Source organism: Plectropomus leopardus, chromosome 2 (genome assembly GCF_026936395.1).
Source record: "Plectropomus leopardus strain MGB_pleo_1.0 chromosome 2, ASM2693639v1, whole genome shotgun sequence".
NCBI lineage: Eukaryota > Metazoa > Chordata > Actinopteri > Perciformes > Serranidae > Plectropomus > Plectropomus leopardus.
Window position 1 is genome coordinate 24,451,903 of NC_142177.1, and position 17,033 is coordinate 24,468,935.

Here is a 17,033-nt window from a genome sequence, read left to right on the forward strand (position 1 = left end):
TTAGAAATTAAACTTGGTGGTGGAATTTAACTAAGTGCAGTTACTCAATAACTACTATAACTACTACTACTACTACTACACATTTGAGGTACTTGTACTTTCTTTGCATAGTTTTGTTTTTCTGACACATTATAATTTTACTCTACTAGCTTAAAATATTGTGCGGTTTACTTCACTCGATTTATGATAGCTTTAGTTTTGATTTTTACAGAAAAAAATCTAAGAAGAGTTTCACTCTGCAGCCTGCTCCCCAGTTAATGCTATTTTATAATTAGTTAAATTAATACAGACACATCTGAAATGATTAGTAAGTTGACTGACATAAAATGTATTGCAAACTGTTTTGATAAACTTGTTTTGTTCAATATTTTGTGTTTTGGGGCACTTTTTTTCCTGTTCTTAATGAACATTATTATTAGTCAGTTAGCACATTAATAACAACAACAACCCGACGATATTAATTGTGCACTAGAAAACAATAACACAAACAATTACAAACTATTGTGTACCTGCCCCTTGATTTGGATCCACTCCAGTACGTCATGGCCTTCTCCTTGGCTGATGCTTCACCCTTCTAACAACTTCTATGAAAATGGGGCCAGTAGATTTTCTGTAATCCTGCTGACAAACAATCAAAAAACAAATAGAGAACATAACCTCCTTGGAGGAGGTATTGAGAGGAGAAATAAAAACTGCAGATGTTTTCATACAAGACACAATGAGCTTAACTGAGTATGAAAAGGATGTGAATCAGATGCTGTAACCTTCACAGTCACCAAATCTCATTCCATTCACCTCCACACAAAGAAACGCTTGTGGGAAAGTTTGGACTGAAATACCAGACAGCCTTCTCCACCATCATGATCTAAACAAAATAAAGGAATATATTTAAAAATTAAATTTCAGACGTCTAAGCAGGGTTCCTACAGCTTAAGGCTATTTAGATTTAAGACTCCAATTTCATAAAACAAAAATGAATGAAAAAATAAACTAGCACATTTTAAAAAAAAAAGCATGAAACAATATGAATTAGGATGTGACTTTATTTTTTTATTTTTTGTCTTCAGGCCAAAACAAGGGTAGAGCGAAACTGGGACATCCCTGAAAATTTTGCCTTGTTGACTGTGTTTTTTACTCTGCATGTGGGATTTTACTGCCTTTTTGCATAAAATTCACTGAGCTTCACAGGCACTGCTTTGTGCCAGTTTCAGCCATGCCGTGGTGTTTTGGTTAAATAGTCAATTTTCATTGAATTTGCACTTCCCCATGTTGTCGAGGGTACAGTGACAGCTAGCTAGCTTTTGGTCGGTCCTATGCTCTGAGCATCCGGGCCAGAATCAGCTTACACGTATTGTTTCTGCAATCCCGGTCTGTGTCTTTTAAGGATCTGCGATGGGAACACTGAAGATATGCCAAGGAGCAATAAAGCTCTTGTGTTGGGTCGTAGTGGCCCTAACACCTCACCATGTTTTTTTGACATATGTTTATATGCTGGATACACACACACACACACACACACACACACACACACACACACACACGGTGTAGCCACCTCACAGGCAGCTTCAATAAAGTCAAACAATGAACCACATGACACAGAAGATTTTTTGATAGATTTTTTCTCGACTTTTATATTTTTAAAAACAAACAAAAAATAACAGATTAAATAAAATTTACAGTAGACATATGCAATCATTGTGCACTTTAACTACTTCTTCTGATACGTTCTGCACAGCTGTCAACGAAAAACGCAAACACAATGGGGCGTCGGGGTGGAGCGTAGGGATGTGGGAGAGAGGAGAGGACCGAAGTAGTGAGGTAGAGGGCGGTAAGGAGGAAACGAATGTAGGAAAGAGAAGAGGGGGATGAAGAGGGGAGGAGTAAAGGATAAAGGAAGAGCTAAACTTTTTCACTCAGGGGGGAAAGAAAGAAAAATCACTGAATATATAGATTTCTTTTATTCCTTACATCACTTATATAAATATATTGAATCCCAAAAAACAAAAAAGAAAAAACCTTTGAGGAAAAAAAAAAAAAACAGCGCAATACAGAAACCCACAACAGCAGTAAGGCAAACAGAAAGCAAGAGAGGAGAGAGCAGTGAGAGTACATGAGAGGGACAGAGGAGCCGAGAGAGATAGGAGGCAGCATGAGACATGGCAAGAAAAAGAGAGCGGGGAGCTGTGGAGGGAAAGCAGAGAGTGCGCAACTGTGCGTATGAAAATTTATAAATATGTGAGATTTTAAGAGACGACTGGGTGACGGAGAGTTGAGGAAGGAGAGAAAGCGTTGGCAGGAAAAGGAGGAAGGGTCGGAGAGCGGAGGGAGGAGGAAGAGGTTTGACTGAGGCCGACTGTCCAGTGTGTTTTTGTTATGTGCTACGTGACCCTGTTGCCTGCGTTTGTGTCTGTTTGTGTGTAGTTGTGTGGCATTTGACGTGTTTCTGTATGATGGCAGCACACATTCCACGGCAACAGTGAAACACATGCTCGCGTGTCTTGTGTGCTCTTCTGCTATATAAATACAAAACAAAAACAATGAATAAAAACAAACAAAAAATCATATTTGCAACCAAACACCAACCACCTCATGATTCACACCTTCTTCCCTTTTATACATTTGACACATCATTTAACTCAAGTTTTTTTTTTTTTGTTTTGTTTTTAAATTATACACTAAGAGCAGTCCCCCTCAGTCCTCCTTCCTTTTCCACCACTCCACCAAGAGTCTCTCTTTCTTTGTCTCTTTCACTTTCTTTCTTTCCTCGCCCTCTCTTCTCCTTTCACTGAGAACTGGCTCTCTCCAGCACGCGCAGGTCATAGTTCTTTTTGGCGGCCCTCAGTTTGAAGAGGCTGGCCCCGCTGTTGTTAAGTTTGAAGGAAGCACTCTGGGCAGCCATGGTGCTGGGGAACACCGCCACTACTGTGTAGAGGTGAGCCGGATCATTGCCGTCGCCCTTCACTCCCCCAGCTCCCACGCTGGGCCCGAGCCCAGCAGCGGCTCCCGACCCAGAAGGCCCTGCACCAGGACAGGGGCCGCAGCCTCCTCCTCGGCCTCCCTGGGGCTCCTTCAGCCACTGGATCTTGGCACCGCACATCGACAGCTGGTTAAAGAGCTTTTCAGCTTCTGGACGTGAAATCCCCTCTGGCAGGTCCGTTACCTCAAGTACTCGACTCACCACTGGGCAAAGAAGACACGAGGACGGTCAGAGAGAGGCAGAGGACGTTAACCAGCTTGTCTGCTCAGACCTGGTCGAGACATGCTGTGTGTCTTTGCTCGTCTGTTTCAGCAAAAGATGTTTTTGTCATGTGCAGCACTCGAGGGAATTATGATGTGAACGGTAGAGTTGTGCCAAATCATACTGTTCACGATAATACCTGTAAAATTTGTAATACGGTGAGAAAAATCTGTATTGTGATAATGGCAGAATTTTGACTTGTTGACACGACATCATGCAGTCACACAGTGCAACAACCATGGCTGAAAGCGAAATTGCTCCACAGTGGAGGAGTTGACTTCCAAAAACTGCAGCGATCACAGTAGTGTGGAATCGGCGGCGTTGTTAGGCCTCGGCGTCTGACGCTAAACACCGCCATGTTTTGTGGACAGCTCCAGACTTTTCAGACCCTTTTGGCAGCTTAGTGAGTAAACTCAGTTACCAGCTTCTCAGGCTGAAAACAACTGAATCATCAACTGAATCATTTAGGATTTTTCCAAGAGAAGGAAATTACCAGTTGATTGTGATAGTTGGTTGTTGATTATTATTTTATATGTATACACTATATATAGATTCAAGGGTATTTATTTTGTATTTAGCAACTGTTAAGATACGTAATTTGTGACTTATTTTATTTTATTCTACTATTTATACTTCAAACAGAGTCTTAATCTCATTCAGAGAAATTTTTGGGGGGGTTTTCACTGAATATTTGAAGGCAAACTGTTCCATTTATGCAGAAATATAAAACTGTAACACTTATTTTGTTGAAATTGTTTGTTCTATTTTGTCATATCATCAAGAATGTTGTTGTTATTGAAAAAATACCCTAAAATATCTTGATATTATCTAAGGGCCATAAACCCACCCCTAGTGCACGGCCCTGAGGCCGGCAGGATAAATCTAATTTGGGGTTTGTTCAATGGCTACAGAACTGCACTTGAATGCAATGCTGCGAGCACGTCAGTACACTCTCAGCAACTTTAAAGGGGACCTATCATGCTTCAGGTTTTATTTATTTTATTCAACCTTTATTTAACCAGAAAAAAAACAGACAGACAACATAGAGCAAAAAAAGGAAAGTTAAAAAAAACACAATCCCAAAACAGAACACAAAATGAAGATCCTGCAAGGAAAAGTACGTTAGTGTATGCAGTAAGTGAACCATAATGACACATGCTCAGGGTTAACGCATACTGGACAAAACTTCTCCATGACTTTTCAAGGAACCATGATAAAACAACTTTGCCTGGCTTTTTTTTCCCCCTCCAAACATATCCGCGGGGAGAAAATGAAGAAAAATGTAAGCGATGGTAAATGAAACGTTTTCATGTATCGATGCGTATTGGAGCTACAGTGCGTCAGCAGCTCCAGAAAATAATTTGCCGTTATGTTAAATTACGTGGACGGTTATTTGTGTTAGATGACTGCAAGAACTTCATTGCACACAACAAAATTCCATGACTTATCCAAAACTTTCAATGATTTTTATAGGCCCGGAAAATTTCATTGTCAAATTCAATTTTTCCAGGTTTTCCATGACCATGAAAACCCTGTACGCTCCTTTTCAGACTGGTACCTGTATTTTGAGTTTATACTAGAACATGTAAGCATGCTTTAAAGTATTTTAAAGGATTTAAGGGGATATATTGCCAGAAATGGAACATAATATTCACAATTGTTAGTTTCCATTAGTGTATAATCACCTAAAACTAAAAATGGTTGTGTTTGTTTCCTCAGAATGAGCCGATTATATCTACATACTTAGTGGGTCCTCTTTCACAGACTCAAACTTGTGTTTTTCTACAGTAGCCCAGAACAGACAAACTAAGCACTGGCTTTTTGTTTTTTCGCATATTTGCATCGGCCAACATAGTTCTTCACGTTTGGCACACAAGACGTTTTCAGTTCTGCAACCTCACTACTGAATGCCACTAAATCTTCTACACTGAACTTTAAAAAACACTTTTCCCCCATACTCTCTGTGCTGAAAACATGTATTCACCCTCTGTCTAAAATGCTCTGTTTGAGTACCTGGCTCTCCCTCCCGAAAAAAGCTCAGACTGCTCAGACTGGTCAATGTTCCCAGGTCTTCCACAGCTCAGAGTTTCTACAACAACTCTTCAGCCATGACTTGTACTGTATCTACTTTTTACACATACACCTGAACACTCAGCCGATGTGCTGAGACGTGAACGGAGGGTTCCTATCAGACACAAGATCACACGAGTACAACAATACAAGTAGAAATATTTAATAACATCAGTATGACACTCTGGTATGTGATGATGGATCTCTAACTTACCAACATCAGTGGTGCCGAGATCTGTTGACGCAGATTTGAGTGTTTGTTTTTTCCCTCGTGCCCCGTGTTTCATTACTCCTTGGCCCTGAAAACAAAACGCAGATATCATGAAGCTCTTTATTACAATGCAGTTCGACAACGTGACACTAGATGGAGGTAGCTTGTTGAAAAAGGCTTCCCGACTGCAGGGCAATACGGTGAAAACGTCCTAAGTATAGAGATAACTTACAAATTCATTTTTTCAGGTGACTACAACATGTTTAGCTGCTGCTGCCCTCGTCCACAGCAGCACACTGCTTTGCCTGTGTGGCTTATTTCTGCCTGTTTCATCAGCACTGACCTGATGGGAGCTGTAGGAGGACTGGCCGTGCATGAGGGGAGGAGGACACAGGCTGTACTGGAGAGGCTGCCCCAACAGAGAGTAGCGCCCATCACCTAAAAACAACATGAAGTTAAATCAAAGTGATCAATCCTGAAAATACATCAGAGTTTTACTGCCTCAGCAGAGACCACGTGAACCTTATCGCCACACTTTGTGCCGGCCAACAAGGCAGCATAATTCAAATTTGAGGTACTTATACTTTACTTTTTAATTCACTATATTTATCTAAACACTGTAGTTATTTTACAGAATAAGATTTTTGCTTAAAAAAGTAAGAAGACTTTATAAAATATGAGGTTTTGTTACAAAATAAATGACCAAAGAGTTTATACAAGCATAGCTGCAATGATTAGGTGATTAATCACTCAGTCGATCGACTGAAAATTAATTGCCAACTACTTTTTTATCCATTTTACATTATGTAGATGTTTTTTTTATTTTTTTCTTAATTTTTAGTGTGTTTTTCTTTTGTTTTTATAAAATTGAGTTTTTTTGGGTGTTGCTTTCTAATAACTGACTTTTTAGGATTAAAAAAAAGTTTTTTGTGTGTAGTTTTTTTTCTAATTTTGAGTTTTGCGGGGTGTTTTGTTTGTTGTTTAGATTTTTCTGCATTAGGTACTTTTACTTTAAGTACTTTGTCCTATTTTCAATGCAGGTCTTTAATTTGTAAAAAGGTAAAATCTGAATACTTTTTCCATCACTGGACACACTTACATACAGCAGTCAGGTGGACTAAGGTTTTGAAAAGCCCCCACAGCCGCTAAAATAAGTCCAAACTAATGTAGCTCACTACTACACTTTTTGTTTCTTCAATTTGATGCTTTGAAGACAATGAATGACATGACCTGCGTCATGGTGATATCACGTGGCTCGTAAACTGACGCAAGGCCGTATCTGTATTTGTAATCACATTCCAAAGAGCGGGTCTATTTATCAGTACAGGTGTTGTTGCTCTGTGTTTATACATCGGTCAGAGGACAGGGACTAGGTAAGGTCATGTGTGGGGGCAGGAGGTTTGTCCAGGTGGCAAAGTGCCGGTCGCATGAACCTGCTGAGGCCTTTGGCTTTGGGCCAGGAGCCACCTGACATGTTTAGAGGTTGCTGTGGCACAAGTCTAAGCAGGAGCTCGAGCTCACAGATGTAAAAGTTCAAGTTTATTTGCCTGCAAACTTAAGAGTAAATTATTTTTTAACAGCCCATTTTTGCCATCATTTATCGTACTGATGATAACTTTATGTGTAAACATGTTTATTGCAGGGGGTTTTGTTGCATTTGTGTGAAAAATATCCGTATATGCATTTGAAGTTTCAGCCCTCTGGTTCATTTGTACCTTGAGCTGGTCCTCCTGGCCGGGGAAACTGGGAAATGAGGGGTAATGGTCCCAGGCCTGGACAGACGCTGCTGACGCTGCCGGAGGGAGACGGGGTGGGAGACTGAGTGGGGGAGGCCAGGGGACTCGTAAGCTGGGTACTGGCCTAGAGACAGAAAGAGAGAAAAATTGACAGGAAAAATATAAAATACTTTGACAAATGAGTCATGTCATCCCTCCTGTTGACCACTAGAGGGCTGCTATTGAATAGTATTTCAGTATATGTGTGACAAGTTAGAAAATAATACTCATAGCTTGTTTATAAGGAAGTTTATGATTTGTAATGTTAAAATCTTTAATGAGGTTTAAATCTTGCATTTGTGAGCAGTTCATAAGGATTGACTTGAATGCAAAACCTGGCCCAAAATAGTTAAATAAGTAACACTGTTAAAATTTTGCAACTGTTATGTTTATTTTTAACATGTTAATAAAACAATAAGAAAAAAGTCAACCACACACACACACACACACACACACACACACACACGTCTATACATACACATAAACACATAGATAAAAACATAATATAGGCCTATATAAATAACAAAAAAAATACATGTACAAATACATAAATCTGATTCCATCTTTAAAAAGGACTAGGAAGAAATCTTAACTTTTTTAATCCAACCCATTCTTCCCTGTTCAAAAATTAATCAAATTTATCTATCCTACATATACAAATAAAAAATATGAAAACATACGAAATATATCATAGTTGTCTACATACATACACACATACATTTATACATAAACACATTCCTATTTACATATTAACCTATATAACACCTGGTCCTGAAAAGGCCCTTCCTCATCCACATACTTTGTGAAAATCATTTGAAATCCACAGATAGACATACAAGTTTTCAATGTTGGTCAAGAAGTAAGTTGTTTTAAATTTAACTTAACCCTTAAACCGTTATTACCCTCCCACTTAATGAACTCTTTTTAATTGTAAATAATGGTTAAAATCCTCAAAGCTGTTAATATTACATTGTTTGCTTTATTCCCTAATGATTACTTAGAGATATAAAAAGTGCTTTTCTGTGCTCTGCGAGGTGATTTTTTTTTAATAAGATCCTAAAATCATTTGCCTCTGTCTTCATCCACACACCCGTCCCTTTATTTGAATCATTAGAGTGAAGTTTGTCTCTGAGGAAACATCACTTTCACCCTTGGTTATTTTCAGGGGTATAAATGTACAAAAATAAATGACTGGCTTTGTGAATTACAGTCTGGATTCACATCAAGTTACACATATCGTCACCCACTGGCTGGGGGGACGTTCCTGTGTATCGGTGTGTACCTGTGGAGTGTTGTCTGGTTTGTAGAGCTCTCCTGGCTTGCTGGGCCTCTGCTCTATGCTGTAGTACTTGCATGGGTTCCACTGGACCAGAGGAGGGTTCTGGGAAGGCTGTGGTCCATTGGGGACGCTGAGCTGCATGACCATCACCCCAGGCCCAGGAGGCGGTACTCCTGAGAGAGATTACAGAGAGAGACAGTAGTAGACACTAGTGACTTAAAACAACACAGGGGTGACTCCATAGAAGTTAAGTTTGACCCTCTTAATATTTTATTGGCTGTAAAAGATGGGATATTCCCTGTAATTATATATATATATATATATATATATATATATATATATATATATATATATATATAATATTTAATATAATATTTTTATGTTGTTTTTAATGTAATTTTTTCTTTGTTAGATTTTACATCAATATAATTAATAAATCACCTATATCAACATACAGACATACAGGAGACAAATAAAAAATATTAAAAAGAAAAATACATTACAAATTAAATAAATAAGAAAATATAAATTAATAAAAATAAAATAAAATAAATTTAAAATGTAATTACCAATGTCCAATTTAATTTCACCTTACCGTCAACATACCACTGTAAATAGTTTTTGCAGAATACTTTTTATAGCTCTAAGTTGCTTAGACTTTTCTTGGTGGCTCAAATGTGTCATGTAAAAGTGTTTCAGACAGAAATTCAGAACATTTGAGTGACTTTGAAGGCCTAGTATTGGAGAAATGTACCCTTTTAATGACCTGCACACAACCTGTTATAAATACTACCATGATGCCTTGTTTCCTGGTTCAAGATTGCCATCTGGTTGTCCTGTCAATAGAACAGCTCAAGCTATCAGATACCAGAGGACGAACTACACTCACTATTCCAAACATGTAAAATAAGCTGCAGACAATATCTAATAAAAATCCAAAAAGACCCAAAGCTTAGAGCTATTGTTGAGTTTAGTCTCAGGGTCTGGGGAAAATTTGAAAACAGAATCTAAAATGAAACTTTCAGAGTAAATGACAAACATAACTGGGAAACCGACCAACCAAATTCGCTTCTCAACAAATAAACTTTCAGCGGAGTAAAAGACACAAACAAGAGCAGAGGTCGAAAGGATAAAAAGACCATTTCGATCAACATTTACTTAATGAGGGCAAACAGGAGAACAAGGACTTTCTGATGTTTAGGTTTACGATTTCTTCAGGACATCGATTTACAAATTGTGAACCCCGTGTACCTCTGTCTGAACTTTACTCTGAATACCTCTCACCTACATTTGTAACGAGCAGCAGCAAGTTGGGTATCACCAAATTGTGAAATACCCAAATAATGTCCACAAATTGAATAAAATGTATAATTGTCTAGTGATCACAAAATGTTTCACTAACAGCGTCTTTACAAACCCCTTGACGCCAAGTCTCACCTGAATATTGCTGCTGCAACTGCTGAGGGTTGCAAGGGGACGGCGACTGTGTGATTTGATACTGCTCAGAGCTGGGGGGCTGCAGGTAACCTACTGATGGGCTGCAGGATTAAACACAGACAAAGGGGAGAAAAAAAGCACGAGGAAAGGTAATTCACACAAATACAGGAAGATACAGTAGATACCCAAATAAAGTTTCTATACTTTGTTTAGAAAATGCTAGATAAGTTAAATGATTCACAACTTGCTGATGACAATTACAACAGAGCTTACAGCAGGAAACAACTTTACTGATATGAAGGTGCTCACAAAACGTCACATAACACATTTGGTCTAGGCTTAATACACAACACATTTCTTCACAGTTATGGTGATCATTAGAAATGTCTGGATATCACTGCCAACTCGTCTGTATGGATAATATGTATTTTTTTTCAGTTCAATTCAAACTTTATTTGTAGAGCACATTAAAAAAAACACAGTCGACCCAAGTGCTAATGATACCATGAGAGGGCAATACTGTTCATGCATACCTTGTGCTATTCTGCTGTGTGGGTGTGATAACACTGTAGTAGACAGGCATGGGCCCCTGGACAGACTGGCTGACCGGCACCATCACCTGCTGCTGGTACTGCTGCTGCACCACCTGCTGATTTTCATTTCCCACTGGTACCTGGAAAAATTTAAAAGTAGATGAGAAAAAAATACATTTTTGCTTTTCTTTGTCATACATGATATTAAATTGAGTAGCTTTGGTTTTTTGGACTGTTGTTCAAATAAACGGTATAATTTCAAGATGTAACCTTGGGCCCTGGGAAATTACACAGAGCATGTTCCACTTTTCTGACATTTTACTGACAAATTATGAAAACAATACTGACAATAATTGTCAGTTGCTGTCCTACTGAGCACTGCCACAAATGAACAGGGTCTGCCCTCTGGAAGGAACCCACAGAGTTTAACACAATCAACTCGAGCCGATTTATAACTGTCTGTGTTGCTGCTGTGATTTATGTTGAGCTTACTGCAATTCAGTGACACTGATTTAAAGATGTACACGATTACTTAGAGTGTTTTCATCAATTAAATTCATGTGAATCAAGATTACTGCAGTCATACATATTTTGGAGTCATTTAACTTTGTAAGACCCTTCTACATAAACTGTTATTTTAAGTATGCACCAGATGGAGCTGTTTAACCTCGAAAGATAAACTTCATGTATTATGGACACTAATGGGACTAAAATATTCAGCTCACCAGGGAGGGCTCGTTTTCCTACCAATAATAAGATAAGATTATTTTTTTTTATCCTTTATTAATTTTGTCCTGAAGCTGACTTAAAACTGTCCATACCTGATATGATGGCATCTGTGGGTACTGAACCATTATGCTTTGCATTTGTCCTCCCATGCCCGCCCTCTGGGAATTAAGCAGACCAGGGTTTTGGGGCTGCTGCACACCCATCATGCCCTGGTAGCTCGGCTGCTGGCTGGGCATCATGGTCTGGAGACCTGAGGACGGCAGACGACAATTGGAGGAGAGAAATTAGATAAGTGTGATTAAGAAAGAGTGCAAAGTAAGAAAAAGAAAAGAAAGGTAGTTGAGCCTTTGTCTTTGAGGGGGAAATCACTGTTCAACAGGACAGAAGTAGAGCTGACATCAACAAACACAGAACAAAACAGTTTACAGATTTATGGTGCGGTGAGTTATTTTTGATTTCCAAATTTTAGGTTACCTGGACGATGGCACATGAAATCACAATACACTTCTCTGAAATATCTTTATACTTGTTCAGGTTTTTATACTGTTTACCTTGGATTTGTAATAAAAGGGTGTTTGTAGCACTTTATTTGCACCTATTGAAAAAGCAACATGCTCTATACAAATTCATCAATCAATAACTATTTGTCCCAATTAGGCTGATTGGTTGTGCAGCAGTGGATATGTTTCAACAATCATAACTGGAATAAAAAAAAGTGATCTCAGTTAATATTATTTCAAAAATATTTATGTAAGTATAAATCTTGACCATCTCAAAACTCATTTCAAAGCAGGCGGCAGCTGTGGATTGAAATAAAGTCACCCTGACCGCAATGCTCATGATCCATGATGGATCTGGCAGCCCTCCTCTATGAGCCAGAGTCCGCTCAGGTTGTCAACAACGCCTATCTGTCACTTACTGTATGAACACACGGTCAACCTTGACAGACCCCAAATGAAAGAGACTGAGGGATAACGCTGTCAGGGTTTTTCCGTGAAAAAAAGAAAAGGAACTCTATTTTGGTCCAAGCATATTTGACTTGGCAGAACAATGCAGGGACATGGTTGCTTAAATTCAACCTTTCACCTGGTAGACTACAAACTGAGTATGATTCAGCAGGTTTTTGCTGAGGCAATAATGAAATACAGTTTTAAGATCAAGTGGACTGTACCTGTGTACATTCTATTTTGATAGCTCTAGCAATAATAAAAGCGGACATCCTAATATATAATATTAAACACAAAAGAAAGTGTATTTGTGTTAACTATTTTGTATAACTAATACACACAGGAAACACATATATTATATGTCTTTATGTGGTTATTTCTATCCATCTATTTATCTATACAGAAGTACAGCATAGTAGGATGTACTGACCTGACTGCTGTGTGGGCTGAGGCATGGGTTGTGTGCGCTGGGCAGGATAAGACACCTGGTGGGACATGGGCTGGGGCACACGATACTGCTGGCCTGAGCTGGGATACTGACCAGGAGGGTAGTATGACACCTGTATCTGAAGAGAAACAGCAAAAACATATTTAGATATTAATAAATACACAAAGATGAGAGGATAACAACAGTTCATCAGTCAGAATGACTCAGATTAACAGCCTTTTACCTTGTTCATGTATTATATTAATGCACATTTACTTTTAATTGTTTATACTCATGTATGCTGTCAAAGCTCTGGGTGCCTTTAGGTGGTCCTGCTCTCTGGAACAAGCTGCCTGCTGACTGACGTCCAGCACACGTGTTCACATTTGAAAACAAACTTAAAACGTTATTATTCTACCAGGCTTATAGTTAGTATCTGTGTGTGTGTGTAGACACTCATATGATTGCACTTGTGTCTCTTTGTTGATAGTGCAGGGGCTTCTATTTGATTGCGTTGATGTTTTTATGTTCTCTACATTATTATTTCTTCTTGTATTTCTTCTTTCAATATTATACACTTTGTAGTGAAATGTGCTATATAAATTTCCAGCAATAAATATTTCCACTTTAAAGTGCAGTTGAAGACAAACTGTTAAATACTTTCACTATCATAACTCATCTTAAAATGGAAATGGAATGGTGTTTTACTTTTACTTATAATTATGAAGTAAATGTTGATTGTACAATGTAATAAGTTCAGAATAATGACAACATCAACATTCATATTGATTCCCTCCAAGTCTCACTTTCACTATTCTGCCTGACACCTGGTACGATCCCCCGGGAAAAAAAGACTCCATTTATGGCATGTAGGAAGTGCTTCAACCATTGCGCAAATAAAACAGGAAGAGGATGGCCCTTTTGTTTCATTTATCAGTACAAGTTTTTTGCAGTTGTCTGTTTCCCAGTTAAACCACATTGAACCTGCATTGCACTCTTTCTGGCCACTTGGGGGCAGCAGAAACAAGCTCTGACAACATAACATATGTTATCACCTTTTGAGCTGCTATCACAAACTTGTTAGCAAACAGTTTCCAATTCATATAAACAGCTGATACAGAGCAACAATAGCATTCATCTGGAGGCATATGTTTGTCCACCTGATGGTTTTAATTCTGGTATTCACTCTTCTTTTAGCTCTGCACCTTTGAAGAACATGTAGTGTCAGTCAGAGCACAAATAACAGCTACCTGTTGTGGCCAGAAACAATTTCACAGTCAACACACAGTGGACATATGAGATTGGTAACACTAAATCTGGACAGTAAAGTATTAACCGGAAACCAATGAAACCAACAATGACTTAAAAGTTGCTGTGCTGCTTTATGGTCCCACAATTATCTCTGACTTTATAACTGCAAGCAACCACTTGCACATCAATGGTCATGTGATCCACTGTTAATAAAATGTTGATTAGAGCAGAATGAAGATGATGCCTATAAATAAATTCTGTGCTTCCTAGTCAGTCTTCAACAGTGATGTGCACCAACAAGATTGTTCAACAGAAACTATCTAACAATGTACTACAGTTGCAGAGGTCTAAGTGTCTCGCTGAAGCCTGAGCAACTTGCATCTTACACAACTGAGCTAAATGTAGCAGCACAGAATTTCCAAACGAGACATCAAATGGACAAACAGAGAGGACGTTGAATGTTAGGAGGATCGATAGTTCCTGCCTCCACCTTCATCTGCATACATGACAACATTCAGCCCATCTAGAGGCTACAGCGGTGTCAATATTTGCACTCCTGTTACGCTGTCGACCACCCACACATTGAACAACACAGAGCAGATCTTCCTTCCCAGCCAATGCTGTTTATACAAGGACGGCAATCTAACAGTGAGGATAATATAGGAAGATGTGTAGGGCGATAAAAAGGCATGAAAAGATGCCATCTATATGGGTCAGAGCTTGGAACTACAAAATAAAAGAGCAGAATATGAAAGCTATAAAAGACAGGAGACAGGATGGATGAGGAATCTTTAACAGAAAGGTGTTACAGTGCAGGAACATGCCAAAACTAAGTCCTATAAGCAAGCGCATGTGGAAAAACAACACACAATAATACAAACTATTAGTTTGCACTCAACAATTATCATATTTACACAGAGATTGTGATGTAATAGAACACAATTAACAAATCCCAAAAGCCACCATTAAAAAAAAAAAAAAGTTTGGGCCAGAAACAACTGAGCCAGTTGGCTTCATGTGCACACACATTGACCAATGCACCAGGTCACAAATGCGAATAAGAGTAGATGAAGATAACAACTTGAAAAAATGCTACACAAGCTTTGATACTTGCAGTAACACTATGTTTATATGTTACATTGTTGGCTACAGTGAATGCATAGTAAAACTAGAAAGGAGAGACAGCAAATAAGCTGAGAGAAGATACATTTTGGCGACTGGAGCAGCATCTCAGGTGTGCTTCTTAGGCATGGACTGAAGGCTGAAGCAGGAACGGTTAAACTCTTTACAACAAAGCTCTGAGTTATCTTTGAGTTAGTATTTTTAGTGGTGGAGTGAAAAAGCCAAAGTCAGTATGCACTTAAATTTGGCACAAATGCTTTTGAGATTGGTACTACATGAGCAGAGAAAACCGAGAGTAAGGATTTGGGCAGTTGCTTTTGCAAAAAAGCTAGAAAACCTACAACTATCATCAGAATGCACTGAACCTCACAAGATCAGTTTACGCTCTTGCTGGTGGGTGACGTAATGCGAGCTCACCAGTTTGACACAATGGCAACCAGCTGGTAACAAACCATCTCTAATACAGTTAAACATGCTTCTGAAAACATCTGAGGAGAGCAATATGCAACGCGGTAACAGAATCTTGGTTTATATTTGATCAGTGCTGCTTAGCGTCACCGTTTGTTTTATGGCCTCAGTTTTCACTTTACGGGAAACAGTACCACGCCTCACTCATTATTACAGCTTAATGCACTGAAATGTGTTTATGAAATCATTCAGTTGAGAAATACGCAATGCAGTAACATTATCTTGGTTTATTTGACTTGCAGTTCCTAGTTTTACTGTATGATCAGAATTTGGTCAGAGTTTGAGAGGGTAATGAGCATGGAGATCTTGGCACTGTTAAGATGGAGGGATGTTTACCAAAGTTCACTAACACATACTACCCGCACTGTTATAACACAAAGCTGGTTGAAAATCTGTAAAGTTTTCCTACTACATGTTTATATGGCGTGGAGTTAAAAGTTGTAATACTCCATTGTAGGATGTTGTAGCAGCTTGATCCCTGGCCCTCGCAGTCTACAGTCAAAGTGTCCCTGGGCAAGATACTAAACCCCAATGTGCTCCCAAATGCTGTGCCATCGGTGTGTGAGTGCGTGTGAATGTTCATCTGATGAGTAGATGGCAACTTGTACGGTAGCCTGAGTTACCAGTGTAAATGGTGTTTGTGTTGTGACGCACAACATAAATGGAGTCAATTCATTAACCATTTGGTAGCTAAATAAAGATATGTTATTCCTTAATTCATGCATCATAAAACGAAGGCCTGGCCTAAACGAATGAGCAGTTTGTTGACTTTATCCAATGTTGTGTTGGTCATACTATAGAATGATTTAATACTGGTGCATAGAAGATAATACAGAATAAACTAACAAAAATATTAAAAACAGAACTGGAATCACAATATTTGTCTAGAAAAAACACAACTGGATGAATTTCTCGCATCGTTCAGCCCTGGATTGCACTGCTGTCCGAGTACTGTGAAACGTACATCTGACTCTAGTAAATCTCTCTTCCTTCACATCTGCTGTGGAAAACTCACTCTGGCTCTGCAATAATGAACTTCATTTGTGTTTGTGTGCTGTAATTGACACGTTGCTTTAAGAAGATACTACTGACCCCAGATTACCTTCATATGATTACGACACTATTGCCTATTAAAAAAAAAAATGTAGTCACTTCGGCTATTAAAAACTCTACTAAACAGACAATCCTCCTTTACAACTTAGCCCTGGAGGAACATTACAGGGCCTAATGTCTCCCACAGGGTGCTTAATGGCCAGGTCAATTTAGTTCTCTCTGCTCAAATGAATTATAATAACTACTTTATGGATTCAAGCAGAAGCCTGAGGGAGGGAAGGAAGAGTGTGAGTGACAGAGAGTGAGAGAACTCATTATTGTCACCGCCTCTGCAATCGGAAGAATGTGACAGGCGAGCTGACTGACTGAGACCGAGCTTGTGGAGGTGACACACGGCGCTTTGAGTGCGAGGACCAAACTCCCCCACTGGGTGAATCCTGCTACTTCACAGAAATCACATCCCTCATATGTCACACCTAACTCTTTGAGTTTA

At 38.9% G+C, this 17,033-nt stretch overlaps 1 protein-coding gene across 14 annotated transcripts in view; it reads right to left on the reverse strand.

Moving 5' to 3' along the window:
• Positions 1–1,601: 1,601 nt before the first annotated feature.
• The window catches only part of r3hdm2 (R3H domain containing 2), a 74,496-nt gene continuing 59,064 nt past the window's right edge, over positions 1,602–17,033 (reverse strand). For 13 of the 14 annotated variants that reach the window (XM_088088870.1, XM_088088896.1, XM_088088888.1 and 10 more), the window contains 9 exons: positions 12,650–12,785; positions 11,365–11,522; positions 10,544–10,683; positions 10,011–10,111; positions 8,577–8,746; positions 7,235–7,379; positions 5,863–5,957; positions 5,523–5,607; positions 1,602–3,180 (listed from right to left, as the gene is read on the reverse strand). In XM_088088870.1, the coding sequence (XP_087944996.1) occupies positions 2,783–3,180; positions 5,523–5,607; positions 5,863–5,957; positions 7,235–7,379; positions 8,577–8,746; positions 10,011–10,111; positions 10,544–10,683; positions 11,365–11,522; positions 12,650–12,785 (1,428 nt within the window). In that variant the 3' untranslated portion in view covers positions 1,602–2,782. The other variant, XM_088088911.1, reaches the window with a different exon arrangement.